Source organism: Heterocephalus glaber, unplaced genomic scaffold, assembly GCF_053883595.1.
Source record: "Heterocephalus glaber isolate CG9 unplaced genomic scaffold, H.glaber_assembly_v1.0 deba00001444, whole genome shotgun sequence".
In the NCBI taxonomy this organism is placed as follows: Eukaryota; Metazoa; Chordata; class Mammalia; order Rodentia; family Bathyergidae; genus Heterocephalus; species Heterocephalus glaber.
The window spans coordinates 8925840-8952968 of NW_028258297.1; the positions used below are offsets into that span (position 1 = coordinate 8925840).

Consider the following 27129-nt stretch of genomic DNA (forward strand, 5'->3'; position numbering starts at 1 on the left):
ATCTGTGCTAAGACCTGAGTGACAAGAAACCAGCACTCAGAGAGCATAATTGGTACTTCAGTACCAGGTGGTCAGAGCCCTACAGAAGGGTCCCCCACCACTGCTACCAGGGACCGGCTGTGTCCCATCAAATGAGGGCCTCGCCTGCTCTACAGCCTGGTGAGGGTCAGGCTCATGAAGGAGTCAGAACCCAGATCAGGCCTGGAGGCTTAGTAAAGCCTGTGACAGCCCAAAGACACTGCGGAGTCTCCTTGCTGCTACCAGCCTCGCCACCACACACGTAGGCTCTGAGGGCCTGGACTCATCTGGTCTGATCCGGGCCAGGGGCTCAGTCAAGCCTGTGACTGGGTTCTGAGAGGGGACAGGATGTCTTCAAGGGACGAGAAGGCAGGGGCTGGGTGGGCTTCTCTGGTTGCCTGATCCAGCCCCATGGAACCGAGCGCTTTTCACACCCAGGTGGAGGGCAAAGGCTGGGGAGAACACATGTCCAATGTCAGCTATCTGCCCAGTGTGTCAGGCACCAGGGGTTTGGGGGAAGTGACCTGGCCGTGGCAGACTGCCTGGATGTCTTGGGTCACTGTCCATGTCTTGACTCATGCCCCCTCAAGTCTTCAAAGATTGTCTCTCCTCCACCAAGAGGAACCCAGAGGCTCACACAGAACAGGCTCACACAGAGCTAAGTGATACTAAGGCCAAGGACAAGGGACACAAAGCCAACAGGCCAGGTGCCCCCAATACCCAGGGCACAAGACACTGGGAGAAGCCAAGGGCCTAGAGGTTGGATGGTGGCCATCTGAGACCGGGACCATGCCTGAACCTGTCTGTGCCTCTGACATATCACAGAACGGTGTGTGCCCTTGTGGGGTGGCTGGGTGACATCATGGCTCCAGGAGTGTTTAGGGGCTGTTGTGGCTATCAAGACACTTGAGAGCACGGCTGGGTTAACTGGAGAGGGAACAGATCCTGAAAGGAAGTGTAGCAGGCGGAGCCCTCTACTGAGAGCCCTAGCCAGCCTAAGGGAGGGGGCGTCAGGGACCCTCTGACCACACCAGACAGAGCCTGGCTCCAGTCCTGAGGAGCAGTGCTTTGGTCTGACGTGATGATCTTAGCAGGGTAAGCCCAGGAAGGGCAGTGGCATGGACTAGTATTTATAGAACATCCTTCACTCCAACCCAGCCAAATAAAGCAAACCAGCCAGTGAGGGCAAAGGCCCTGCCCAGGGGACCTGAGCCCCAGGCGGTCATGGTACCACACACATGCTCAGGAAGCATGGGGGCAGCATGACAGTCCTGCCACCACCCACAGACAGAGGACCTGCCCCCTGTGAGCGTGAGGGCCACAAGCAGAATGCAGAGGGTGCGGGGTTCCTGTGGTGCCCCTTGGGAGGTAAGGGTGACAGCAGGGACCCTGCCAAAAGCCACCTACCAGCCTGGTGACATCGTTCCTCAACCTCCTGAGCAGAGGTGGCCCCCTCCCAGGACACATTTGTTACCAGAGACAGATGCCATAGCACTATTAATGTTACAAGGCATAACACGACCACGTATGACTTTACTGCATTAAAAACATGATTCTATTTTAGAGACCAAATAGCATTGGAGCCATTCCTGGGAGAGAATCCCCTCTGTTCTTGAGCCTTGGCAGCAAGACAAGGGTGGCTTCACAGTGGAGGGCATCTGGGGCCCAGTACGGGATCTGCTTTCCCGTTGCTCATGCTGTGACTTTGTCAGGAAACCCAGCCTCTCCCTGGAACCACACTAGGTCCGGCTCTGCGGCAGGGCAAGTAGATTCCAAAACCTCGGGGTGAGCAGGGGCCTCTGACCCCACAGAGAGGCGGCACAGGGGAGGCCTGATGGAGGCTGGTGCCTGGCCCACTTCAGCTAGACAGAGTAGGACAGGGAGGCTGGGGTGGGAGTGGCAGAACCCAGCAGCCACCAGTACTGACAAAAGGCCGTGGGTTTGGAGCATCTTGGCAACATGGCAAGACCTGAGCAAGGAGCAAGTTTCCTGGGTCTTCTTCCTCTGAAAATGGGAACAGCAAAACTGTCAGTGGCCCTGATGGCCCCTCCACACTGAGGGGAGAGGACATGTGAAATGTCCACTCAGGGCCTGGCCAGCCCAATCCTCGCCTTTGTAAACATGATGCATATCCTGAAGGGCAGCCTCGCTCCAGAAGCCTCTTCCCTCTTTCAGTTGAGCACCCACCTGACAAGCACTGACTGCCACCCGGAGCCGGGTTAGGGCCACATCGGTGCAAAGGCCTCGCACTGTGCCACTCCCACTGTGGCCTGCCCAGCACCAACAGGGAAGCAAGACAGGAGCTGGCTCACCAGCCCTGGGCCTCCCATTTCCCAGCAGAGCCTAGCAGAAGCAGCCCCAATGGCAGGTTGGTCACACAAGCTTCTCAGACCAGTTCCAGGACCAGTGCTTCTCAGGCCAGTTTTGTCTTGTCCTTTCCACCTGATCTGTTCATCTGTGGCCATCCCAGGGGCCATCTCACTCCCTGGCCTCCTGGACAGGTACAGGCCCCACCTGGGTTCACTGTGAAGCCAGGATTGTGGGACAGAGAGGCTGGAGGTGATGGCATTACACCGACGGAGGTGAGGCGTTACAGGCCACTTCAGGGGAGATGACAGCAGGCAGGGGCAGCCTTGAGAGAGCAGTGTCCATTGGGCTTGTGACACTTGGGTCCCCAGGTTGGCCTCTTCCACTCTGCTGCACATGGCTGGCAGGCCAGCCCGGCTTCCACGACTGGGCCCTGATCTGAGGAATGATGAGGGTCCTGCCTGAGTCCATCAGGGATGGCCTTCCCTCCTGTGCAGTGGCCAACTGTGGACAACAGGCCCACCAGCTCCACAGCACAAGCAGAGGTCAGGGGAGTGAGCCCATCCTGCCCTGGCCACCGGGCCTGCCCCTGCACAAGGTCCTGCTCGGGCTGCACTCCCTCCCCGAGGCTACGGAGCTGTCATCACACTCTGCTCGCCGTGGTCCACGCTCCAGAGGCGGTAGAACTCTGCGAAGTCGACGTAGGGCTCGACGCGGCCATCCTCGCCTGGTGGGAGTGAGTGGGCTGGCCGGGCGCGGAAGAGGCCCCCGTCTGAGCTGGAGCTGCTGCTCTGCGTGTGCGTATTGGTGGACTGTAGGGTCAGCGTGGGGCTCTGGCTGTGGGCAGAGTGGAAGGGTCAGGGCAGTGGGTCAAGGAGCCTCAGCTTTCAGCCTGGGGACAAAGGCCTCTCTGGCAAAGATGACCTAAAGCCAGCTGAGCCAGATGTTCTTAGGGATGGATAAAGTGTCAAAAGTACTTCTTAATCACTAGCTACACATGGCTGTTTAAACCGGCAAATAGGGCCGGGGATGTAGCTCAGTGGTTCCGCTGCCTGCCTCGGAAAGAGCAAGGTCCCCTGTTTGATGCCCGGTACCAAAAAAACCAAAAAAAAGTAAACGTTGTAAACTGCCAAACATTAAACAGAACACTCAGTTCTAATGCTGAACAGCCATCCATGGTGAGTGACTACTTTGTGGGACAGGCAGACCTGGGACATCCACCCTGTCAGGAAGTCCTGGGGGGCAGCACACAGCTACAGAGCACCCACCAGGCTCCCCCAAGCCAAGCACTGGTCACAGGCACGCAAGGTTGCTTTCTCCAGAAAACCTCCCTTTCCCCTCCCCCCACTCCCTTTCACTGGGCAGTGGGGGACACAGGTACTGTGTCCTCAGAGACCACTGGACACCTACCCTGTGCACAGCCTCTTAGCCTTCCCCTCTGCTCACTCTCAGGACAGCAATGCCCTGGGTGGGGGAGGGGCTCAAGAGAGTGAAGCAAAGGATGCTAGCTGTCCCGCCTCAGCCTGGACTACACAGGTCACATTTTGCTTTGTGGACACAGCTGGCGGCCTCCTGGGGCAGTCAGCAGGGGTGAGGAGAGGCCATCCTGTCTGTGAGCAAGGACTGTGCTTGAGGCGTCCTGGCCCTCAGCAGCTGGGCAGCTTCTTCCGTCTGGTGGCTGCAGCAGCCACACAAGTACCCGGCAGGAGAAGGAAGGCCCCTGGCTGCTCCCTCCCTGCCAGCCCTTCTAATTGGCCACATCCTGCTTGCTCTGCCCTCAGAGGGGCTGGGTGTGGCATCTCTATTATTCCACATGGGCTGGAATGTGGAAACCAGATCCTGGGCTTTGGTGGGGTGGGGGTGGGGTGGGGTGTGCATTCCACACAAGACGGGGGGGGGGGGGGGGGGGACATCGAGGACATGGACCTGTCACGCAGGTCTGCACCCAGAGAGGCCACCTGACCCACCCAGGCTGTGACTCCATTCCCTGACTGCCCTCAACTAGAAAGACCACTACGGAGCTGCAAATGGACACTGCAGCTGGAGAGCAGAGGCTCCGATGAACCAGTACAGCCCAGGTGATGTCCCCAAGCATGGATGCCTTGGGGGGGCCACCCTTCATCACACTGAGGGTGATAAAGGGAATAAAGAGAAAGAACAAGAGGACCTTCCTGCTGGATGAAAGCTAGGATACAGGCCCATGAGAAAACAGATCAGTGGGCTGCTGCCATCAGCTGCCGTCCCCCAAACAATGTGGCCCCCAAAACCTTTATCCACCCCAGGTCCAACCCCAGCAATGAGCTGCTGGGACCAACCCCTTCCTGGCCCCGCTTCTAGGGAGACCATCCTCAGCCAGGGGTGAGGTGGGGAGTTCGGGAGGTCTGAGATCCCAGGGTCTCTCACCCAACATCACCAAGCCCCAGGCTTAGCCAGTGCCCAGCACGCTGGGCCATCGCTAGCACAAAAGGACTTACTTGGTGAGCGTGGGGGTGGCTTCATCCAGGGTGGAAGCACTGTGGGCGCCGTTGACCATCTGGCCCTGGGAAGGCATGACGAGGGAGAGGGTCACACTGGTCTTGCTGGTGCTCTGGGTGCTTGAGTAGGGCACGGACACGGGGTACACACGGCCCCCGGCAGCTGGCATGGAAGAGGGCAGTAGGCATGAGGTGAGGGAGGAAAAGGACTCGGTGGGGGCAGGGCTGCTCCAGGGTCCAACCGGGGTGTCTGATAGGCTCCCCAAGCTGTGTGTGGCCCTGGTCCGGGAGACAGCCCAGCACTGTCCCTGGGCAGAAGAAGCCTGCTGGGACCACCCTTTGGTAGCAAAGCCCACTAGTGCTCAAGGCAAGAACAGAATCAAGGGCTGGAGCTGCCGCAATGAAAGGGTGCAGCTTGGCTTCCCACGGCCACCTTCATCCGAGGTCAGTCTACTCCTCGCTGAGGCTGACCCAATAAAAACATGGTTGCAATAATGAGCTGGAGAAACCCTGGAAACCCTGGCGTCCATGGGAGAACATGCCTATCTGCAATGCTCAACCCAAGGTTTGTTTGTTTGAAGAAGAAAAGGAAATGCAGCTCTGAGGAACTGAGGGTTTTAGCATTAAGCCATGTGGAGAGGGAGCACTGCAAAGGATGATCACTGATCACTGCTGCTCCCAGGCAACTTGATTTAAGGATGAAAAAGAAAGCCGACAAGGTGGTGGATGCCTGTATACTCTGGGAGGGTGAGGCAAGAAGACTCCAAGTTTAAGCCCAATTGGGCTCAACTTAGCAACTCAGTAAGCTCCTGTCTCAAAATAAAAAAAGGCTGTGAATGTAGCACAATACAAAGGCTCTGGGTTCAATCCTCAATACTGAAGAAGAAAAAAACAGGAAAAGAAAAAGTAAAACACATCTCCCCAGGCCACACTGGGCAGGTACTGGGGCCCGACCGCCATCCACATGGCAGACCTCACCCAGGCCCCTGCACGTTTCTTCTTCCAGTCTTTAGGGTTGCTAATGGGGACTCAAGGATGTAACTCCGGCCATGGCTGGGGAGCAGGCAACCAGCCAGGGTTCACCACATCTCTGTCAGGCCCTGTGGCTGCACACTGGTTGTTTGTGTCTCAGGAGGTGGTCCAGGGCAAGTAGTTCTGTCCTTATATTTCAGACAAAAGGAATAAAAACAGCACACAGCACAGGGAGACCAGAAGTCAGAGCCTGTGTGAAAAGAACTGGAAGCCAGGCCTCCTCCAGGCAGGAAAGCCACAACCCCAGACTCACTCTTGGGCGCTGCCTCTGCAGGGTGCTTATACCTGAGGCTGGGCTGGGAGTGGGCTGGCTCATTTCACCCAGTGGGTAGCCAAAGTTCCGCACCAGCAGGGTCATGTCCTCGTGCCGTAGGCAGAACTTGGCACGCTCCCCACCACTGGCAAAGGTGTCACCGTGGATGCGCTTCACCCGGTCCACCACGGCCTGGGCCACCGCATCCATGGAGGTCTGCTTGGCAAACTCAGTGTCAATCATCGCGGCAATCTCCTAGGGAAGGGAGGAGAACCTGGTGAGGAACGAGGGGTGGCCGAGGGATGGAAGCTTAACTCCAGAGCTCTGTTGGGGACTTAGGGGTCATTGGCTCAGCAAGTGAAGGAAGTTCCTGCCAGCCAAGTTGCAATCTGAGCTTTTCAAGATATTCAGGACAATCCTCTGGAATTTTCTCATGAGAAAAGGTGTATGACCTTGTGCTCTCCCTGATTGTTGGCTCAGACCTCTGAATGGATAATACCCACGACATCAGATTAGTACAAGGATTGTGTAACACATGGGCAGACTAAGAACCCAGTATAAATTGTTTTTAGTAAGCATTCTTTCCTGAAACAAACTTATTATAAGCTACGATATGTCAGGAATTTTGTCAGAGGTTGGGTAGTATATAGAATGAAGGCAGCATCCCTGCCCTCAGAGAAGTTACCTGCCCAGTATATTCTAGAACCTACTAGAACCCACCGGATAATTCTATTATGAAAACCAAAGGGGAAAGAAAGAAAATTATATTGATTAAAAGATCAGAAGCACAAACAATGTCCTCTATGTGAGGGCTGACCACAGGCTCTTGAGGCAGAGGTAGGGCAGGTAGGGGGAAAGGACCTATTCCTGTCCTGTGGGCTCAACTAAATCACTAACCAAGCCACATCACCTCAGCAAAGGCCCTGAACTCTGGTGCCCACATCTTCACTTCGTGTGGAAGTAAGCACTGGCCCTCTAAGCTGCAAGGCTGAACCTTGGGGCCCCTCTACACCACAAGGCTGCTTGGATGAATAACAGGATACAATGGGTGAAAACCCTGAACATCCATGAGGCATACCTTAGCCACCCAGCACCCCAAGGTCAGGTGGAGGCAGCTTCCCTTCCAAACCCTAAATGACTGCCTTAGAATCATGCTGGGTGACACTTGCCCTGTGTACTCCATGGTGTAGAAGAAACAAGCTGCTCCTACAGGCTGAGGACCTGGATGTGGCACACCTGACCCCAGTCCCTCAAGGGAAGATGTCACCATCTTTGCTACAGGGGTAAGGGTCAGAACAGGGACATGAAGGCCCTGAGAGCACTGGCAGGAATCAGGGGCCCAAGACCAGCCCCCAGTAGCACTCCGTGTAGCAGGCCACAGCCCTTTCTGGGCTCTCTGCCTTGGCCCAGGCCTCCTGTGTGGCCCCAGAGCAATGCTGCACTGGTGAACATTCACTTCTCTGGCACTCTCTTCCCTCTAGTCCTCACCCAGTCCTTGGCACCAACACTGCTACACTCCCAGAACGAACACGGCTTTTGGGATGGGTGTTCCTGGAGCTGTGGCTTTCCACTGCTCCAGCTTTGAACCCAGAGATGTCTGGTGACAACATGTGAGAATGACAGCTTTGGGTTGCTAGGGATGCACCTCACCCTGGAGTGTGCTCTACAGTCCCCTGCTCTCCCCAGCCTGGCTTACCTGGTTGGCCTGGCCCGGCCCGTGGGCAGCCTCCAGGGCCTTGTACAGCCCCTCGGACATTAGCACCAGGAAGCCAGTCACCCCGTCCAGAGGCTGTGCACCATGAATTTCTGGCTCCGCAATAATCGGCTTGGACTTGGCGGCACTGGGAAGAGAGGGGAAGGAAGGCTTTGGGTAAAAAGGCATCCAGGTAACACTGATTCTCCTGAGGGGAACAATCTACACTCAGAATACAGAATAAAACACATGACTTGGTAAGAGGAAAAGAAATAGAGGAAAGAGAAAATCAGACAGCCCTGCCTTCTAAGGACAGCTGCTAAAATGAAGCTGGGGGTAGAGGATGGAGGAGGCCAAGGGTCAGAATGGTGAAGGTCAAGTTTGATTCTGGCCCTGCTCTGTATCTCCGCCCCACAGAGTTGGGGCCATGGCAAGGTGGGGGTGGAAGAGCAAGAGGAAGGTTATCTTTTAGACGCCAACTCCTCTGCTGTCACTGGGCTCCACCCAAACAGGGATCCACACCAAGGCCCCAGTACACTGCCCAGGGACCATGTGCTGATATGCATCAGTCATTACTGACTGAAACCCTAGCAGCTGTTAGCAAGATAAAAGCAGGTGTGCAGGGACAGGCACCTTTGTGCCAACAGAGGCGCCTGTAAACGCAGCTCTAAGTTCACCCAGCTGTACACATTAAACACGCACATCTTTCGTACATCAGACCTCAAAAAAGCAGCTGAGAAAGAGGAGTAAGGGGCAGAACACGGCGGAGGGATGCCCACACTTGTGCATGTTTTAAAGGGATGCCAGTTCCTTGGCCCCCAGGAAACACACACACACACACATACACACACGCATACACGCACTGGAGGCAGGGTGCCTAAGAAACTAGCAGAATGGGGCAAGGGGCTTCTGGTCAGGGGAATGGAAGACTTACTCTCACTGCACATACCCTGGGCCCTGTTTGAAAACCACACATTCTTTCCAACAAAGCAAATGGAACCCCACAAATCAGGGGCAGAGGTTCCACACTCGACTGCCTAATCTTGGGTGGGTCAGGAGTTTCCTGCTGACAAGGTTATCAGCATGATTCCTACAGCTCTGGCTGTGACGTTAAATGCTATGACTGGCATCACACAAGTGTACATATGTATTTCCCCAGCCAATGTGTCCCACACAGGCCAGCCAGCCACTAAGGACAGCACTGCTTTGGTCCATCTCTCACTCTACTGCTGGGCAGATGACCTGCTGTCCCTGAGCCTGTTTCCTCTTATGAACATGCCTGTCCCCACCTCCTCATGAGGCCTGGGTGAGGAGTGAATAAAAGACGAGTGTGAACAGCGGCAGGGCTGGGCCAACACAGGCTCACCCCAACTACTGCAGCTCATCTCACTCCCATGAGTACTTGGGGGACATGCAGATGGGAAGCATTCTTGGAGGGAAGTGGTCAATTCCGTCTCACACCTCTGCCCTGGCCTTGGTCCCAGGCACCCACCAGCCGGGCTTCCATCTGGCCACTCTGTCCATGCCAGGACCTCATGTGTGTCAGCCTAGCTCCAAAGACCCCAACCCTGGCCTCCTGGCCCTGGCCCTGCCTCACCCATCTCTCTGAGAGGAAGAAAGCTCTGAACTATTTGGTCTCTGAACTGCTTCAACTGCACCCCATCACCGGAGCCTGAAGTCTGCTCCTGCCCCAGGCCTCCTGCAGCAGCTGTGCTAGCCACCTACCTGAGCAGGTCAATGTCGGTGTAGCCATATTTGACCTTGTAGTCCCCGATGCGCCGAGTGCTCTCCTGCCCACAGATGATCCCCACCTGCTTGATTTTTCCTGTGTCCAAACCTGCCAGAGGGAGAAGAATGCAACAGCCCAACCCTTGCTTGTGAAGAAAAAGGAAGGGATAGGCAAATCTATAAAACAAGCAACAAGAACCCACTGGACAGGATACAGAGACATGAGCAGGGTGCCAGGGAGCAGCTAACACCACATCTCCCCATCCTCAGTCTATCTCCATCAGAGACCCCCGAACTCCAGCACCACCCTGGACGCTCGACGATCCTGCATCACAGCAGCACGCTCACTGCCTCTGCCTATGTCTGGCCCACATCGGCTTCCACACTCGGGAAGGGAGGGAGCAGCCATGGCGGTGCTGGAATCTCTGGCCTCTCTCAGACTCTATCAGTGTCAGCGAGTACCTACCACGTGCTGGGTACTCCAGGAAGCAACGGGCACATATTAGCTCTTTTAATCGTCACAACACCCCAAGGTAGGGGTTACTGTTATTCTCATTACACAGATGTGGAAACTGAGGCACAGGGTAAGTTCCAAAGTCACCCACTAGTAAGTGGCTGGTCCCAGCCCCAACCTCACAGCTCCTCCACTACATGGGTCTCTGTCCTGGCCACCAAAGGAAGGCACAGGGGGAGCTCAGGGGTCAGAATCTCTACCCCGACTGACTCCTTGGCCAGGCTCCCCCTGCTCACCCAGCTGTGACAGGCGGAAGAGCTCATCCTCATTCTCGGTGGTGTGGTCCATGTTCAGCTGGGTCACCTGCAACCCGTCCACTGTAGACTTGCAGAGAAGTGCTCGGTTTGTACCTGCAGCAGAATTTCAGCAGCTGAGCAAAGACCAAGCAGAGAGGAATGGGATCTGCCGATTAGACTGGGAGGGAAGGCAGGTACCTCACATGTGAGCTGCACAAAAGCCACAAACCAGCCTGAGACCACTGGGCTAAGCCACAGCAGGGGACAGTTGATGAGACTAAGGAATTAACTGGGTTACACATTCACAGTGCAATCACAGGATTATGATTATAATAAAAGAAATCTTTCTCTAGAAATATATAATGAAATCTTTACAGATACTATACCACAATGTCTAGGGTTTGCTTTAGAATTATCTGGGGCCAAAGAGCCAAAGATACAAGACTGGCCATAACTGGGAAATGATTAGTGCCGGGAAGAGACGTGGTGCTTCACGGAACACCACTCATCTGTTTTTCTGTATTTGGGGAACTGTTCCCTAATGAAAGCCTAAGGCCAGGAGGAAGAGGGAGGGAGGCCATCAGTGGGGTCTCTACAGAAAACATGCACACTGTACAGCTGACTCTCTGGCTCCCAGATTAGCCCTCTTTTGCCAACAAATGCAAATGTCCCTGTCCCCGGCTTGCCACTCCTCATGGGGATGGAGCGGATCTTCCATGCCAATTACTTCTTCCAAAAGCAGCAGCTACTGGGGCCACTTAGAGATGGGATGTGACTCGCCCAAGGCCACAGCCAGGTAGGGCTAGAGTGGGACTTAAAACTGACACCTGTCTCTGTCTCATCTGTTCCTCCAACTGGGATGATACAGGCCATGGAGTGAGAAAGAACTAGGCTAAATGGTCTCAGGACACTCTGGGTCTAAAGTGCCCAGGGAGCTGGGTGTGGTGGCACATGGCTGTAATTCCAGCACTTGGGTGGCTGAGGCAAGAAGATTGCCATTAGTTTTTTTGAGGCCAGCCTGGCCTACACAGTGAGTTCAAGGCCAGTCTGGACTACATAGCCTTTCTCAAAAAAAAACAAACATAAAATAAAGTGTGAGGGGTCTGGAAAGCAGACTGTTGGTGAGCACACCGACACCAGGCTGATTTCCCTTCCTCCCCGGGCCATGGTGGGTGACTCACCGACATTGGCAACGTAGAGCTTGTTGTTGAGAAGGACCGCCACAACAGCCATAGCCCCTCCTGAGATCTCCCTCTCCAGCACCTTGAGTCTCTCCAGGATCTTCTGATACTGTGGAGGCAGCTGGTGCTGGGGGACACCCTGCAACCCAGCAGGAGGGGTCAGGGCAGGGCGGCCTGTGGGGACCATGGCAGCAACCCCCTCTCTCTCAGGAGCAAGGCTGAGGGCAGGATGGCAGTCCGGCTGTATCCCAGGAAAGCCAGTAATGACCTAACTCAGAGGGCCCTGAAAGTGCGGGTGGGTGATAGGGGCAGGAAGGTGATGAGGCTGCGACCAAATCAGCCCATAGGACCTGGAAAGGCCTCTCCTCTCACCTGTCACTGCCAGCCAAAGCTGAGTCTTGGAGTGAAGCTGCCCACAGTGGGCAGGGAGGCCCCTCAAGGACAAACCCATTACCACCCGCCAGCTGTACCCTTAGCTCTTCCTGAGGGTAGGCAGAGCAATTACCTCGGGCAGCTGAGACTGTAGGCTAGCTTTCTCAGCCAAGGCATCATCAATGGATTCCAGGAAGCTCCTCTCCACCACATCGAAAGCCTGGAGCAACAGAGGGTAGGACAAAGGCTGGCACTGGATGCTAAAACGCCCAGCACATTTTCCAGAGCCAACCCTGCCTAGCCCTGGACTCCTGGGGATGGGGAGCCACTGCTGCTGGGTGAAGAAGCCAGCAGTCTTCAGACCAACCAGTGGTCACATTTCATAGCCGCGGGGCTGAGTTCTGGGAGCAGGAGGAAGCACAGTCAGCCAGGTTGTGATCAGTGGCCTAAGCCCCTTACCTGCAGCAGGACCCGCCGTACGTCAGCCTCTGTGTGCTCAGCATTGAGCTGGCCCAGCAGGAGCTCTGCGGACAACCGCTGGGCCACGAAGTTGGTCACTCGGTTGCCATCATAGCCGTTGAAGACCCCATAGAGGAAACAATTGTTCTCACTCCTGGCAGAGGAGGCATAAGGAGGCCTGAGGCCAGGGCTCACAGAAGAGGGGGAGCCAGGGGAAGGAACTGAGGGAGACTAAATGTATAGCAGCTGTGGTTAAGGTGCCCATCTGGGACCTCTCACTTTGGCTGAGATTCACTGTAGCTGTAACCTTCTAGGATGCCCTCCCCTACACTGCAGCAGGTCCTGGACTGAATTAGATGTGGCCACAGCACAGGCCACTTCTCATGGGCCATGTCTCCCCAAAAGCCCCTTACAACAGTGGCAAGATCAGTGCCTTTCCTTGTGGGTGAACTGACTTCCTCTGCCCCAGACAGCGATGCTGGCATGCACACCTGAACTTAAGCCAGCTGTCCTCTGGAGGGTGGCTCTCGGTGCTCTTGCCATCAGCAGAGTAGCTGCGGTTGGAGGCTGAGCCAACCCCAGAGAGGTGGCAGAGGGGCAAGTCATCTGTCCAGCTCGGCTGCTGCTCCTGGAAAGGACACCAGGAAACCGTGAGGCCCCACCTTCTTCCCCAGGGCAGACCCCACCTCACCTCCTTCTCCAGCAAAAACTTATCAGGCTGGCAGCCTCACAGAGAGGGTTCCGTTTCTTTCTGTAAAACAATGATGTTTACGTGAACAGATACCTGTAGAAAGGCTTGCTGTTTTTATGGTACCCCAGGAAACTCAAAAGAGGGCAGCATTCCTAAGTGCAGGGCTCAGTGGCGGTTTTGAGGAGGGAGCTATGTTACGATACAAGTCAAACAAACAGAAAAATGAAACAAGTCCTGGCAGGAAACTCTGTGTGGCCCCACTGCTCCCCACAGAAGCTGGCTGCACAATGCAAAAGGATCTCTCAGGCACTGCTGACAACTGCAGGCTGCAGGCTCCACTTTGAGAACATCTGATCTGGGCCAGCCCGGGATGTCTGCATTGTAAGTGGCTCCCTGTCTGTGATTCTCAGTGAGGTGCCTGAGTCCTGGCCTTGGGACTGACTGCTAAGCTCTCAGTCACTCTCTCTGCCACTGTGTCCCTCTCCATCCTCCCTTGCCACACCCTTCTCAGCCAAGACCTCACCTTGCAGCTCTGGGCACACTCTGTTGTGTCCCTCCACACAGATCACCTGCTTCTTTTTGTATAGCAATTTCGCATTCTCTGAGACTCTCTGGCTCAGGAGTCACCACCTTGCACACTTAACATGCCCTGGTACCACCACTTGTGCCTGTCTATTCCCATTCTACCTCATGGGATCTGCAACCAGGCTGGTCGGCAGATCACTGCTGAGTTCTACACATAGCCAGCTGGCCAGGCCCAGCCCAGGCACTGACTCTAAAAGTCCTCAATCTCCTTGGGGGTGCACCTGAGGCCAGGCCCAGGTGTGGTCTCTGCCCCTCGCTGAAAGCCTCTCTGCACACCTGGCCTCCACCTGAGCGCCTCATTCACAAAGGTACTGGAACCATATGGAACTGGAGCAAACTAAGATAACTGGGAGAATCAAAGATCACTTTCAAGGAGATGATTAAAATGTGGATTGGAAACTATATTGAAACGTTAAATAAACACAACCACTGGGTGGAATTTCTTACAGGTTACTGGTAATGACCTTCAAAAACCAATATAAGATCCACTCTAGTGACTTTTACAATCAGATATGTAGATAGCCTGTGGCTAGCTTTTGTGGCATATTTCATCTTCTGTTTATCTGCATAACAACAGGGAGTCACTTTATGGACTTTATCCATTTTAATTGCTTGTACGTTGCATTTATCTATTTTAGCACTCTAAGTTCTGTTCTTAGCACCACAAAGCAACTTCTGCAGGATGGGAGAGTCTGTTTTATTTTTATTTTTTTTGTTGTTTTTTGTTTTTTTGGTACTAGGGATCGAACTCGGGTCCTTGTGCTTGTGGAGCAGGCGGCGAAACCACTGAGCTAAATTTCCGGCCCAGAGTCTGTTTTATTTTAAAATTAACAAATAGTAAATTTAAAAATTCTCTACACTTTTTTTGGTGTCCAATCCTATTAACACAGGTCAAGGTCTGTATAACTACCCCTACACTAAGGACACAGGGGGCCCCACCATCCCAAAACACTCCTTCAGGATACTTCCCTGGAGTCGCTCCCTACCCTAACTCCTGGCAACTGCTGGCCTGGCCTCTATTCCTGTGGTTTTGTCTTTTCAAGAAGGGCATACAAATGAAACTAGGCAGTATACAACCATTAGAGGTTGGCTTCTCTGACTCAGCACCATGCCCTTGCGTTGCTTGCCAACATCAATAGCTTGTTCCTCTTTATTGCAGAGCAGTTCCCCTCTTGCCTCCGTGGATGTGGCAGTCTGTTTACCCATTCATCCATGGAAGGACACTTGGACTATTTCCAGTTTCCAGTAATTATTATTATTATTACTACTTTTAAAGAGAGTTGTTACAATATTCCAGTGCAGGTTTTTTTGTTTTCTTTTTTTTTGACTGAAGGTACTTTCATTTCTCTAGGGTAAATACTTAGAAGTGAGACTGCTGACTCATACAGTAAATGTATGTTTATAAGAAACTGCCAAACTGTTTTCCAGAATGGCGCAGGACCACCTGCATTCCGACCAGCACTGCACAAGAGCTACAGCTGCTTGCATCCTTGCCACCATGTAGTACTGTTTCTTAATTCAGACATTCTAAGCAGTCGTCGTAACTCATGGCTTTAATCTGCACTTCCCTAACAGTTAATGATGGTGACGACTTTTTGTGTTCTTAATCACCATTCACAAACCCTCTTCATCAAGTATTTAAATCTTATGCCCCCTTTTTAATTGGGTTGTCTTAACTCTTGGGTTCTGAGAGTTGTTTACATATTTTGGTAAGAGTTCTTTGTCAAGTATGTGATTTGTAAATATTTTTCCAAGACTATAGCTTGTCATTTCATCCACTTTTCCAAGCATGGTGGCACATGTTTGTAATCCCGGCACTTAGGAGGCTGCGGGAGGATCCTGATTTTGAGGCCAGCCTGGGCCATAGCAAGACCATCTGAAAAAACCGCAGGTGTGTGGGTGGGGGTGATTTTACTCACTTCAGTGTCTTGTGTAGAGCAAATTTTTTAGTTTTGATGATATCTATTTTGCCCATTTCTTCCTCACACTGTTCATGATTTTGGAGTCATGTCTAAGAGCTCTGCACAGCCCCTGGTCACAAAGACCTTGTTTTCTTTTGTAAGTTGTATACATAGCTTCACATTTTACATTTAGATCTATGATCCATTCTAAATTAATTTCTGCAGAAGATAGAAGATTTAGGTCAATTTTTTCTTACCTATGGACTGTTCCAATTGTTCCAACATCATCTGTTAAAAAGATTAGCTTTTCTCCATTGAATTAGCACTGTACCTTTGCAAAAATTAACTGGGCGTATCGTGGGGGACTGTTTCCACATTCTATCCTTTTCTACTTATCTAGGTGTCTATTTCCTCACCAAAACCACATTTTATTACTTTAGCTTTATAGTAAGTCTTAAAATCAGCTAATATGATTCTTGTAACTATAATTTTTTAACTCTAACAACTTTTCGAAATTGTTTTGGCTATTTCTGTTCACCTTTCCATATAAATTTTAGAATCAGTTTGTCTATAGCTGCAAAACAAGTCTGTTGGGATTTTGATTGGGATTGTTTCCTTTTTATTAGTGCACATTAATTATACAGAATAATGGGTTTCACTGTAACAGTTTTATACATGCAGATAACATTTTTATCATTTCCTCTTCTCCCTTACCCTTTCCTCCTTCCAGTTCCCTTTCTTTAATAGTTTCCTTTCTATTTTTGTGTCATGTTTTTCTCCTAGATTTCACATATGGGAGAAAGCATGCAATACTTGTCTTCTTGAGTCTTATTTGAGGCTTATTTCACTTAACACGATGATCTTCAGTCCTATCCATTTTCCTGCAAATAACATGACTTTATTCTTCATTACAGCTGACTAATACTCCATTGTGTATATACACTACATTTTCTTTATCTACCTTGGCTGATTTCATAATTTGACTATTGTGAATAGTGCCTCAATACACACAGGTATGCAGGTATCTGCATGTATTATATTTTGTAGTCTTGATGAGAGCCATTCTGATTGGTATGAGATGGAATCTTGATGTGGTTTTGATTTGCACTCCTCTGGTGGCTAAAGATGTTGAATACTTTTGTATATTGGCCATTTGTACTTCTGAGAAATGTCTGTTCAGTTCAGTTGTTCAATCCAGTGACTGGATTCTTTTGGTGTTATATTTTTCAAGTTCTTTATATATTTGGGATATGACCCCTCTATTAGAACAACGACTGGCAGTGATTCTCTCCCATTCTACAGGCTGTCTCTTTGTTATTTTCTTTGCTGTGCAGAAGCTTTTTAATTTGAGTAGTCCCATCTCTCCATTCTTGCTATTATTTCCTGAGCTACGAGAGTCCTATTCAGGAAGTCATTTTCTGTGTCTATATATTCAAGTGTTTCCCTTGTTTTCTGTAATAGTTTCAAAGTTTTAGGTCTTATAGTTAGGTCTTAGATTCACTTGGAGTTGAATTTGGTACAGGGCAAGATAGGATCTTCTCCATGTGGACATCCAGCTTCCTCCCACAGTGTTGTACTTATTACAATGGCTCTAATATATATATTTTTTTCTTTCTTTCTTGAGACAGAGTTGCACCATGTAATTCAGGCTGGCCTTGAACTCACTTATGTGCCATAGGCTAGCCTTGAAATCATAGCAACTCTCCTACCTCACCCTCCCAAGTGCTGGGATTACAGGCATGTGCTACCATGCCCAGCTTCTAGAGTATATTTGAAATTGGGTATTGTGATGCCTCCAACGTTGCTCTTTTTGTTCAGGATTTGTTGTTTTTTGGGGTTTTTTTGGTACCAGGGATCGAACTTGGGACCTTGTGCTTGGGAGGCAGGGGGTAGAACCACTGAGCTAAATCCCCGGCCCTGTTCAGGATTTGATTTGACCTGTTTTAAACCTATAGACCAACATGGGTATGTTGATTTTTCCAATGTACCAACATGGTATGTTGCTACATTTATGTCTTCTTTACAGAACTTTTACTTTAAAAAAAAATATTTCACAGAATTTCACCACAGGGTTGAAAAGACACTAATGTCTTTGAGAAAAGAAAATACGACTAAAAGCTACCAATGGAAATGAAGTGGCAGTAAGAGCTTAAATTCATCAGTTCCAATGATACCAGGCATTTAACACTTCTGGGTCAAACTGATTCTAATGGAAAACTTCCTCCAAGTAATACAACATAGTTTCTAGCTCGAATTTTTTTTTTTAATTCTTGACCTGTCATATTTTAAAACAAAATCAATGTCTCTCTTAATATAGTAAATGGGAACACAACACCTTCAGAACCACATATGGTAAATGAGTATAGTAAACTCAATACACACATCCATTTGACAAACATTTGCTGAGCATTCACAACAGGCTGACATTATCTAGGTCTGAGGATGACACATTGCAATGCAGAGGGAAAACAACAGAAAGGCTCATTATTTGAGGCCTGCCTTCAAGGGGGAAAGGCTCCAAGTGTGTAAGACAATAAATGGACAAGGCAGTTTTGGCCAGGGATTCGTGCTCTGGTGAACAGCCCAGAGAAAGAGGACACAGAGTGACGGGCGGGCTGTTGGTGGGGTGGTCAGAAGAGCAGACCTCTCCAGGGAGGTGACCTTGGGGCCAGACCTGAATGGCAAAGAGAGCAGGAAAGGAGCTGCCAGGCAGACAGAACACCATGTGCCGAAGACTCAAAATGTAAAGTTTGCTGGCCTGAAGGAAACACAAGACAGACAACCTGGCACATAAACTTCCCAAGGAAACTCTCTTTCCAGGATCTGCCTCCCATCTATAGCTGGAATGAAACTAACCCTAACACTGAGCAGACACACAAAAACTTCTCCTTAGCCAAGAGTATCCCAGGTCCTCCTGAGAAGTTGGGCCAAGAAGTCACTATTTAGCACCCTTAAGTGTTGTAGGTGCTTTAAAGCATGGGAGGGGAAGACATGCATTTCCTAGAGTCCTGTCTGTACTATGGAAGAGATTAAGATGGTCTGGACTCGTCTCCTCGCACGAGGCGAACAATACAAAGTTTGCCCATGATGCAAAGCCTGCCATTGATGCTGCAGCACCATACTTCCTCTGCCATTATCTAACTCCCACAGTGGGCAGGCAGGGGCTTCCAGGCACTGGCATCTTTCTAACAAATCTATACTTTCCAAAAAAACAAACATTACCCAAGCAACATATGGGCCTACTCCATATTAGAGACATACTATTAAAAAAGCTATAGAAGAGGTGCTGCACAAGAAGCAAACACACTCAATCAACCTGTCTGTGTGTTGTGGGTCAGGGACAATTTATGTGAAAGCATTTCATGGGGGAATCCAGGGCACTGCTATCAGGGTAGGCAGATGCCGTACGTACACTTCGGCCATATGGACAGATAACAAAACCTCCCAAGTTACAAAACCTGTGAATGTGACAGCAGTCAATCTACTTATAAAGTGCCTTGTTCTTCAGTGAGTAATTGTGGCTAATCTGGATACTTCTATACTGAGTGCTTTTTAAAAAAGATCTGATTTTCATAATATTGATCTAGTAATATTTTGAAAATGTATTATTTTATTAACTGGCAAACAGTGTTTGAGTCAATGAACACAAACTCCAGCACCACTGTTTAAGGACAGTTTGTGCATCTTGATAAAACACACTCAAGAAAAAGGAAACTAGGGCCAGGGATTTAGCTCAGTGGTTCCGGCGCCTGCCTCGCAAGCGCAAGGTCCCGAGTTTGATCCCCAGTACCAAAAAAAAAAAAGAAAAAAGAAAAAGGAAACTGATCAATAGTGTCTTTCTTTCTTTGTTTCTCTGTTTCTCCCAGTAGTGGGGGTTAAACTCAGGGTCTTTTGCATGCTAGGCAAGAACTCTACCACTGAACTATACCCCCACACCCTTTAAATTTTTCTGAGACACAGTCTCATTAAGTTGTCAGGCTGGGCTTGAATTTGCAATCCTTCTGCCTCAACCTGCCAAGTAGCTTGAATTACAAGTGTGTCCCACCATGCCTGGGTCAATTCTTAACATGATATAGGTATATACAGGCTATTGATACATATAGTGCCAGCATCTTACTTAGTGAGAAAGACAAGAAAAAAGATGGGCTGGGGATTTAGCTCAGTGGTGCTGCCACCTGCCTCGGAAGCGTGGGGTCCTGAGTTCAATCCCTGATACCAAAAAAAAGAGAGAGAGATATTCTCAGTATAATCAGGAACAAAGCATTACTTAATATTCAACTAAGTCAGGTATGGTGGCTCATGCCTGTAATCCCAGCACTGTGGAAGGCTGAGGCAGGAGCACTGTAAGTTTGAAACCAGCCTGGGCAACTTATCAAGACCCTGTCTCAAAAAAAAATAAAAAGGGTTGGAGCTGTACCTCACCCAGAACCCCCTAGGTTCAATCCCTAGTACTAAAAATGAAATAAAACAATAACAAAGGAAAAAACCACACAATTCAACTGGAGGTGTTAGTCTGGGCAATTAGGCAAGAGAAAAGAATGAAAACATTTAAGAATTAGAAAAGAAGGGCCGGGGGTTTAGCTCAGTGGTTCTGGCGCCTGCCTCACAAGCACAAGGTCCCGAGTTCAATCCCCAGTACCAAAAAACAAACAAACAAACAAAAAACAAAAACAAAAACAAAAAAGAATTAGAAAAGAAGAAAAGCAACTCTATTTGCAGTTGATATGACAGTGTACCTGGAAACCCTAAAGAATAAAACTAAAATCAAACAAAAGAAATCAGGTAGCACGATAAAAAAAAATGAACACATGAAAACCTACAGCCTTCAAGTATTTAAATAAAAGATGGGCAGCTAGCTCACCTCCCCCTGGAAACTCCTACTTGCTGTCAACTAAAATACCTGTGAAGTCTGGTGTGTCAGTCCCCCCCACCCCGAAAAAGGACTTTCAAACCTAAATTTACACAGGTCGGCTTCTACCTTAGTGCTTTTATCCCAGCCTTCCAGACCGCTGACACAGTTTTGAATCTCACCCTTGACAAATGAACAATCTCCTGCTGCTGCATAGCTCATACAGATAAAGCCTTTCACACAGCATTCCCAGTGACTTCCAAAAATGGTGACCAGAACAAAAGGCACAGGAAGCTAACCCACTTCTGGCAGGAGGGGTTCACTGCAAAAGCAGAAGGGAAGTGACATCTCCATGGAACATGTGCCCTCCTTGAAAAGCCAGACACACTTTGGGGGTCTCAAATGAAGAGGCTTCTGACCCTAGGGGTACAGTCACAGAGACCAGCACATTCTTAGACAAACCAACTATTTATACACACGCACCCTGTTGAGCAAAAAGTCCTACTTATTGTACATTGGCCCTTTTTAAACATTAAGTTCCCAGCCAGTTTGTCTCGGTTTGCTCTCAAGAAGAGAAAAAAAAAATTACCAAAGAGAATAAAGATCTCCCCTTTTCTGTCTTTCTCAGTCCTATCTACCCTCAAAGTCCCTGCTCAAACCCAGCTGGTGCCAGGGGTCTGCATTCCCCAAACCTCGATTATCCACACCCCACCTTCAGTGAATTACCCACTTATTTTATCTTTAAATTGTCACATTTTTTTCTCACATAATTTCATTTTGAAAGTAAACCTTTTCAGTACTGTAATTGGAAAGCCAGTTACTATTTGCTATACCTACAAGATGAAAAACAAAAGCAAAACTAGATTATTCAATTCTAGCCGAACCTACTGCCTGCTATAGACTCTGAGCTGGAGTCCTGGTCTATGTTTTTAAAAAGAGGGAGACTAGCAAGTGTCAGGAAAGCATTAAGAACACAGTAGGATTGGGCCGGGGATTTAGCTCAGTGGTTTCACCGCCTGCTACACAAGCGCAAGGACCCGAGTTTGATCCCCAGTACCAAAAAAAAACCAACACAGTAGGATCAAACCAAGTTTTGAGGGCATCGCAAAGTCTGAAGAGGAACTGAAAGGGAACTGTCTTCCAGATTGGTAATGACGGATTTTATTCACTGTCCTCCAGAACAGTGAACACATCTAGAGATGATGTGTGTGACAAGTAGCAGTGCAATTTTTTTTTTTAGTAGTATACAAAATACTGATATATCCTTTATGATAATGGTGTCTCGGATCAAATGACGAGTAGGTAGTTTCTCATGACTCTGGGTGTTCCTTTAGTGGCAGGGCCCGCCCAGAATGTGGTCCCCACAGCACCTCAGACACTGATTCAATAACAAGAGGCCAGAGGGCCAGGGATAGAGCTCAGTGGTTTGGTTGCCTGCTGAGCAAGCGCAAGGACCCAAATTCGATCCCTGGTACCAAAAAAAAAACCAACAAAAAAAACAAGTGGCCAGAGAATGCAGGAGGTTCCACCAGAGGGAAAGCAGGAGAGTATTTGGTCCTCCTGGATTTCCCAGGGAACCCAAATTTATCACACTGCTGTGGCTGGGTGAGCGTCTAGCTGGTGTGTTCGCCCCCTCTCTCCCTCTCCATCGGGATTATCCTACCAGGGTGGGTTCCACAAACAAGTCTGCCAAGTTTCCTCCTCCCCCACATTGGGAACAATTTTCTGAAAGGTCACGTATTTTCGAGTCACACAAATCGCCCTCGCATGCACTGATGTATAAGTCCGCCCACAACCCCAAATGCCAGGCCCGTGAGCGCAGGGGGCATGAGTCTTTAGGAAGCTGATAAGGGGGCGACTCACACTTGGCTCCTTTAGCCAGAGCCGCTCACACAAGACAGCGAGCACAGGGACTGTCACTCCTCCACTGTGCAAAGGGACTGCACGCAAGAAGTATCAAGAAATCTGGGGAGAAGGAAGGCTGCTCCACAGGGCCTCCTCTGCTTGCCCGCGTGAAGGAGTTTTCCACAGGCCTCCTTTGGTAGGAAGGCTTCGCTGGGGACCCACTGTGTTTAGGCCAGGAGGGGCCCATAGACACCATGTACGTTTATTCCAACACAAGCTCCTCTACACCTTTGTGCCTGGGTCACATCAACAGAGTTCACAAACGTCCCCACACAGACTTGTCCCAAAAGCCTGGCCAGCTTAAGTGGACAAAGCAAGTTCCCAGTGCAGGCCACACCTTGAATATCAAATTATGGTATGAAAAGGCCGAGTGTTTGTGTAGTGAAAGCAACCGAATGCCTGTGAGGCCAAGGCCAAAAGGAAGCTCAGAAAGGGAGGAGAATGCCTCAGGAAGATGGCTCAGGGCAGGGGGAGCAGTTTCTCCTCTCTGAAAAGCCTCCTGCCATCTCCACCCCACTGGATGACCCACTTCTCGGAGGCCAACTCACTCCTGGCCCCCAATCCCTGCCTGGGTTTCCATTAGGGGCTCTCCACTGTCATCAGTCTCTAATACTTGCTGGAAGGGCACTAATGGCTGGGGCAGCCCAGTAGCAGGGCTAAGGGAAAGGGCTTCGGTGATGGCCTAATAGAATTTTTAAATGGATGTTTTTATTTTAGCCAATATATATTTATTTTAATGTGCACTAAAAAAACCACATAGCCAGCACTTGTGACTTCATAGATACAATTATTCAGGAGATCCCTAAGTAAAAAATAAATAAAATAAATAAATAAATCCATATATATATATTGGTTTCATGTTGATTTTCTTTTCCTTTTTTATTTATTTATTTATTTATTTTATTTTCCTTTAAGGGTCTCGCTATGTTGCCCAGGATGGGCAACAAACTCCTGTGCTTAAATGATCCTCCTGCCTCAGCCTCTGGAGTGGTGCGGGCAACAGGTATGCACCACCACTGGGCCTGGCTGATTTTCTTTTTTCCAGGGTACTGGGCATTGATTCCAGGAGTGTGCTACCACTGAGCTACTTCCCCAGCCTGATTTGTTCTGAGACAGAGAATAAACTCTTACTAAGTTGCCCAACTGGTCTCAAAACTTTCCACCCTCTTTGCCTCAGTCTCCCATAGCAGGGATTGCAGATGTGTACCACTGTGTGCAGCTGATTTTCATTTCATACTCAAGTAACAGCCCGGGCAAAAGCAATCTCTTCATTCTCTGTGCCCACAAGGTGCTCATCTTCCAGGCCTGCCCAACCCATAAAAGGCACTGCCATTATTCATATGCAGCCTTGGGCTCTTTCTTGGCTCTTCTCCTTCTGCCACGAACCCCACACCCAATCCAGCTCCTTCAAAATACCATCAGACCCAGATACTTCCCACCACTCCCTGCTAGCTCCTGGCCAAGGCCCTATCCTCCTGCACCTGGACGATTCTAGCAGTCACTCAGCAGGTTCCAGGCTCTTCCATTCTTGCCACTCAAAAGCATGAGGGGGGCCAGGGATTTAGCTCAGTGGTACCACTGGCTGCCTTGAAAGCACAAGGTCCTGGGTTCAATCCCCAGTACCAAAAAAAAGAAAAAGCATGAGGGCTGCTTAGTATGTGTGACAACAACACACCAGGTTCAATCCCCACCACTGCCAAACAAAACAGAAACCAAGAGATCTTTCTCCAATCATAAATCAGATAACATCAGGCCCCTACTCAAAACCACCTAGAAGCTTCTTATCACATTTGGGATAGAATCCAAAGGCCATATTAGCAAGGCCAGCCTGGGAAACTTGGTGAATGTCCCTGCCTTCCCCTGCCTGGCAAATTCCAACTCATCCTTTAAAGCCTCTGCAGAGCTGGGCACAATGGCCCATGCCTGTAATCAGAGCATGGGGGAGGGTGAGACGGATTGCAAATTAAGAGCCTGGCCAGGCCGACTCAGTGACTTAGTATGACTTTGTCACAAAATTTAAAAAGGCAGGGAACGTAGCTTAATCCAAAGGCCCTGATTCAATCCCCAGTACTAGAGAAAAAAAACCAACAACACCTAGGAACAATAAAACCTTCTGTAGTTCTCTACTGCGTCCCCTGGGTGCCCAATGCAGGTCCTCAGGACGCACGAGTGCCTTACACACTGTGGTAGTGCTGTGCTCCTCTGCCCACACCGACTGCAAACACAGTGAGGGCAGACACCACGCTTCATTAATCTTCATATCCCCAGCCCGGTAGAGAGATCAGCAGCCTTCACAGCCACCTGCTGAACACGGGTATCTATGCTACTCTCACCAGACCTGTGTGAAGGGGCCAGGTCACCCTGCCTGGAGTGGACACCCAGACACCTCATGAGAAGGGATGTCTTGCTCAATCTGAGGGAAGGAGGGGCCATGTGTAGACACCCCTCCCACTCCCTTGCCCTGCATCAAGATGCTATGTGTTTAAAGTATTCTTTCTCTATAATAGAGTCTACCACCACCAGGCAGGTGGCACACACTTGCCACTTGGGAGGCAGAGGCAGAAGGATGTCAAGTTCAAGGTCAGCCTGGGCAACTTAGTGAGACCCTGCCTCAATATTTCAAAAAGGGATAGGATGTAGCTCAGTGCAAAGGCCCCGTGTTCCATCTCCAAAATCAAAACAAACAAACAAGTCTACCACCACTCAGCAAACACATTCTAGAGCTAGTAAAGTCCAGCTTCTAATAAAGCCCTCGGGCTTTGCCACACCTAGGAGCAATGGAAGCTGACAGCCATCTTGCTCTGCATCACCCAGGTGGTCACTCTCTCCTCAGTAGGCCAACAAGCCCACACCATCTACCATTTCTTCCCAGCCCCTTTCTCTCTATGCCACAACCAAGCTTGTGTTTCCTGGGTGCATCCTAAAATGGAGACAATGATACAAGGGTTCTGTCCTCCAGGAAGCAGAAGGACAGACCTCTCTACTTCAAGTCTTCGCCAAGCCTGGATAAGCATGCAGCAGTAAAGGGCATCCCTCACCCTCCAATTCCGATGCTTCAAGACCCTCAAAGGCAGAAGGGCCCATGTCTGTCTGTAAGGCAAGGCCTTTGCTGGACCTGGCTACCAACACTACTCCTATCTCACAAATACTGAGTGCCTTGCACAGAAGTGGTAGGTGCTGGGGACACAACAGTAAGCAGGGGATCACAAGTCCCTATCTCTGAGGAGTTCACTTTCTAGTTTAGGAGGCTGAAAAGTCCACAAGCAATCCCCAGTGCTATGACAGGGGAGGAGCCAGAGGACACCCTAGCCCTAGCAGGGTAAAAGAGACCAAGGGATCAACATGGGTGTGTGTCTCTGCACACAAGCACCTTTTGAGGATGTAGGCAGTGTAAGATCAAGATCCGGGCCATCTGGAGCCAATCCTCCCACTCCCCACTCTCACTTCAGGGAAAGGAAACTGAGGCCAAAGGAGACACAGTGAGTTAGAGCCAGGATCAAAACCCAGGTCATCGCCACTTGTCATTCCTTCAGTAAAGCCCAGAGGTTAACGGGGTTTCTGGAATGAGACTATCTGGTTTTAATCCTGCCTCTGCCACTTACCAGCTGTGTGGCCTGGGGCAAATGACCGCCTCTCTGTGCCTCAGTTTCCTCATCTGTAAAATAGGAATAACTATAGTATATATTTCCTGGGGCTGTTATGAAAATTAAATACACAATGTAAACCAGTACCATGCCTGGGACACAGTGCGCCTTATATGAGGTGATGCTGTAATTGTTACAACAAGTGCTCGTGCCCAGGTTGGCGCCACGTTCTCTTCCGGCTCCAGCACGCTCCCATGGCGCAGGACCCCGGCGCCCTGGACCCGCAGCCGGCCGGCCGGCCGGCCGGCGCGCCTCGGGGGGCCGACCCCGCTCCGGTTCTCGCGCGCTCTGCACGCGCCCCAGGCCTTGGGAATGAGGGGAGGACGGTGGTCACACTCCGCCTCGGAAAGGGAGCAGCTACAGCACCCGACAGTCCCCTCCACCCCCGGGCTCCCAGCCCCCAGCCCGGAGAGCGGGTCGGTTCCTCACACTCTGCAGCAGGCTCCTCCTCTGCGCCGCCATCTTGGAGGGACCCCCGCGGCGCGACAGCGTCCTGGCGGAGCAGCGAGAAAAGCGGCTAGAGCGGCCAAAAGAACTGGGCTGACTGCGCTGGCAGTGTGCGTGCGCACAGCGCCACCCTGGGGCCGAGGAGGCGTCGGGCCTCCCGGAGGGTGTGCGCAGGCGCGCTCTTCCACTTTTTTTCTCTCGTGTCAGGGAGGATGCGGGGTGCTTGACTCCTTTATAGTTCTCACGCTGTTGCCCCTCATCTCTCCCGTTTTTGGTTCTGGGGATTGAGGTTAGGGCCTTTCCACTGAGCTACATCCCCAGGCTTTTAAATTTATTTTAATTTTTGAGACAGTATCTTGCTTAGTCTCCTAAATTGCCCAGGCTATGCTTGAATTTGCGATCCTCCTGCCTCAGCCTCTCAGAATGCTGGATTACAAGCGTGCGCCACCGCGCCCGGAGGCCTCGCCCGTCTTTAGGTGTGCTCTTTCTCTAGGATGTCTTTCAGGTGCAATTCCTAAAGCCCAGGATTAGTGCTCTTTATGAACGCAATGGGAGCAGAGAGCAAATTATTCACTTACTCAACAGATGTTCATTGGATGTCTGCACCTGTGCGTGGAGTGATGGTGCAGTGGGCAAAAGAGGCCTGCAAAACCTAACGTTGGAGAGTATTGGCTAGCAACACGAAGATCAGGCCGGGTAGGCTGGTGCAGAGGAGCCAAGGAAAGAGCAGGTGGGTCCTAAAAGCACATGGGTCACAGAAGGCCATATGGCTGGGGCAGAGACAGAGGAGGAAAGAGTGAAGGGCTGTGGGCCCCAGGCAGGAGTTTGGCTGTCCATCTG

The 27129-nt window shown here is 50.4% G+C and overlaps 1 protein-coding gene across 1 annotated transcript; it reads right to left on the bottom strand.

Moving 5' to 3' along the window:
• Nucleotides 1-1531: 1531 nt before the first annotated feature.
• Tab1 (TGF-beta activated kinase 1 (MAP3K7) binding protein 1) lies at nucleotides 1532-26403 on the bottom strand. The gene is made up of 11 exons (XM_004845575.4): nucleotides 26272-26403; nucleotides 12759-12895; nucleotides 12268-12421; nucleotides 11942-12028; nucleotides 11437-11575; nucleotides 10256-10369; nucleotides 9503-9614; nucleotides 7781-7925; nucleotides 6117-6339; nucleotides 4800-4962; nucleotides 1532-3162 (listed from the first exon to the last, which is right to left on the bottom strand). The coding sequence occupies exons 1-11, from the start codon at nucleotides 26302-26304 to the stop codon at nucleotides 2955-2957; spliced, it is 1515 nt and encodes a 504-aa protein (XP_004845632.1). The 5' UTR covers nucleotides 26305-26403; the 3' UTR covers nucleotides 1532-2954.
• Between the last annotated feature and the right edge of the window lie 726 nt (nucleotides 26404-27129).

What these genes read in the sequence shown, in the direction of transcription:
- Tab1 (XM_004845575.4), bottom strand. Translation starts at nt 26,304, where the DNA reads ATGGCGGCGCAGAGGAGGAGCCTGCTGCAGAGT. An exon ending in GCTCTACGTTGCCAATGTCG is followed by an intron (nt 10,370 to 11,436) that starts GTGAGTCACCCA and finishes ATTCTGCTGCAG; the next exon opens with GTACAAACCGAGCACTTCTC. An exon ending in ACCGACATTGACCTGCTCAG is followed by an intron (nt 7,926 to 9,502) that starts GTAGGTGGCTAG and finishes CTCTCTTCCCAG; the next exon opens with TGCCGCCAAGTCCAAGCCGA.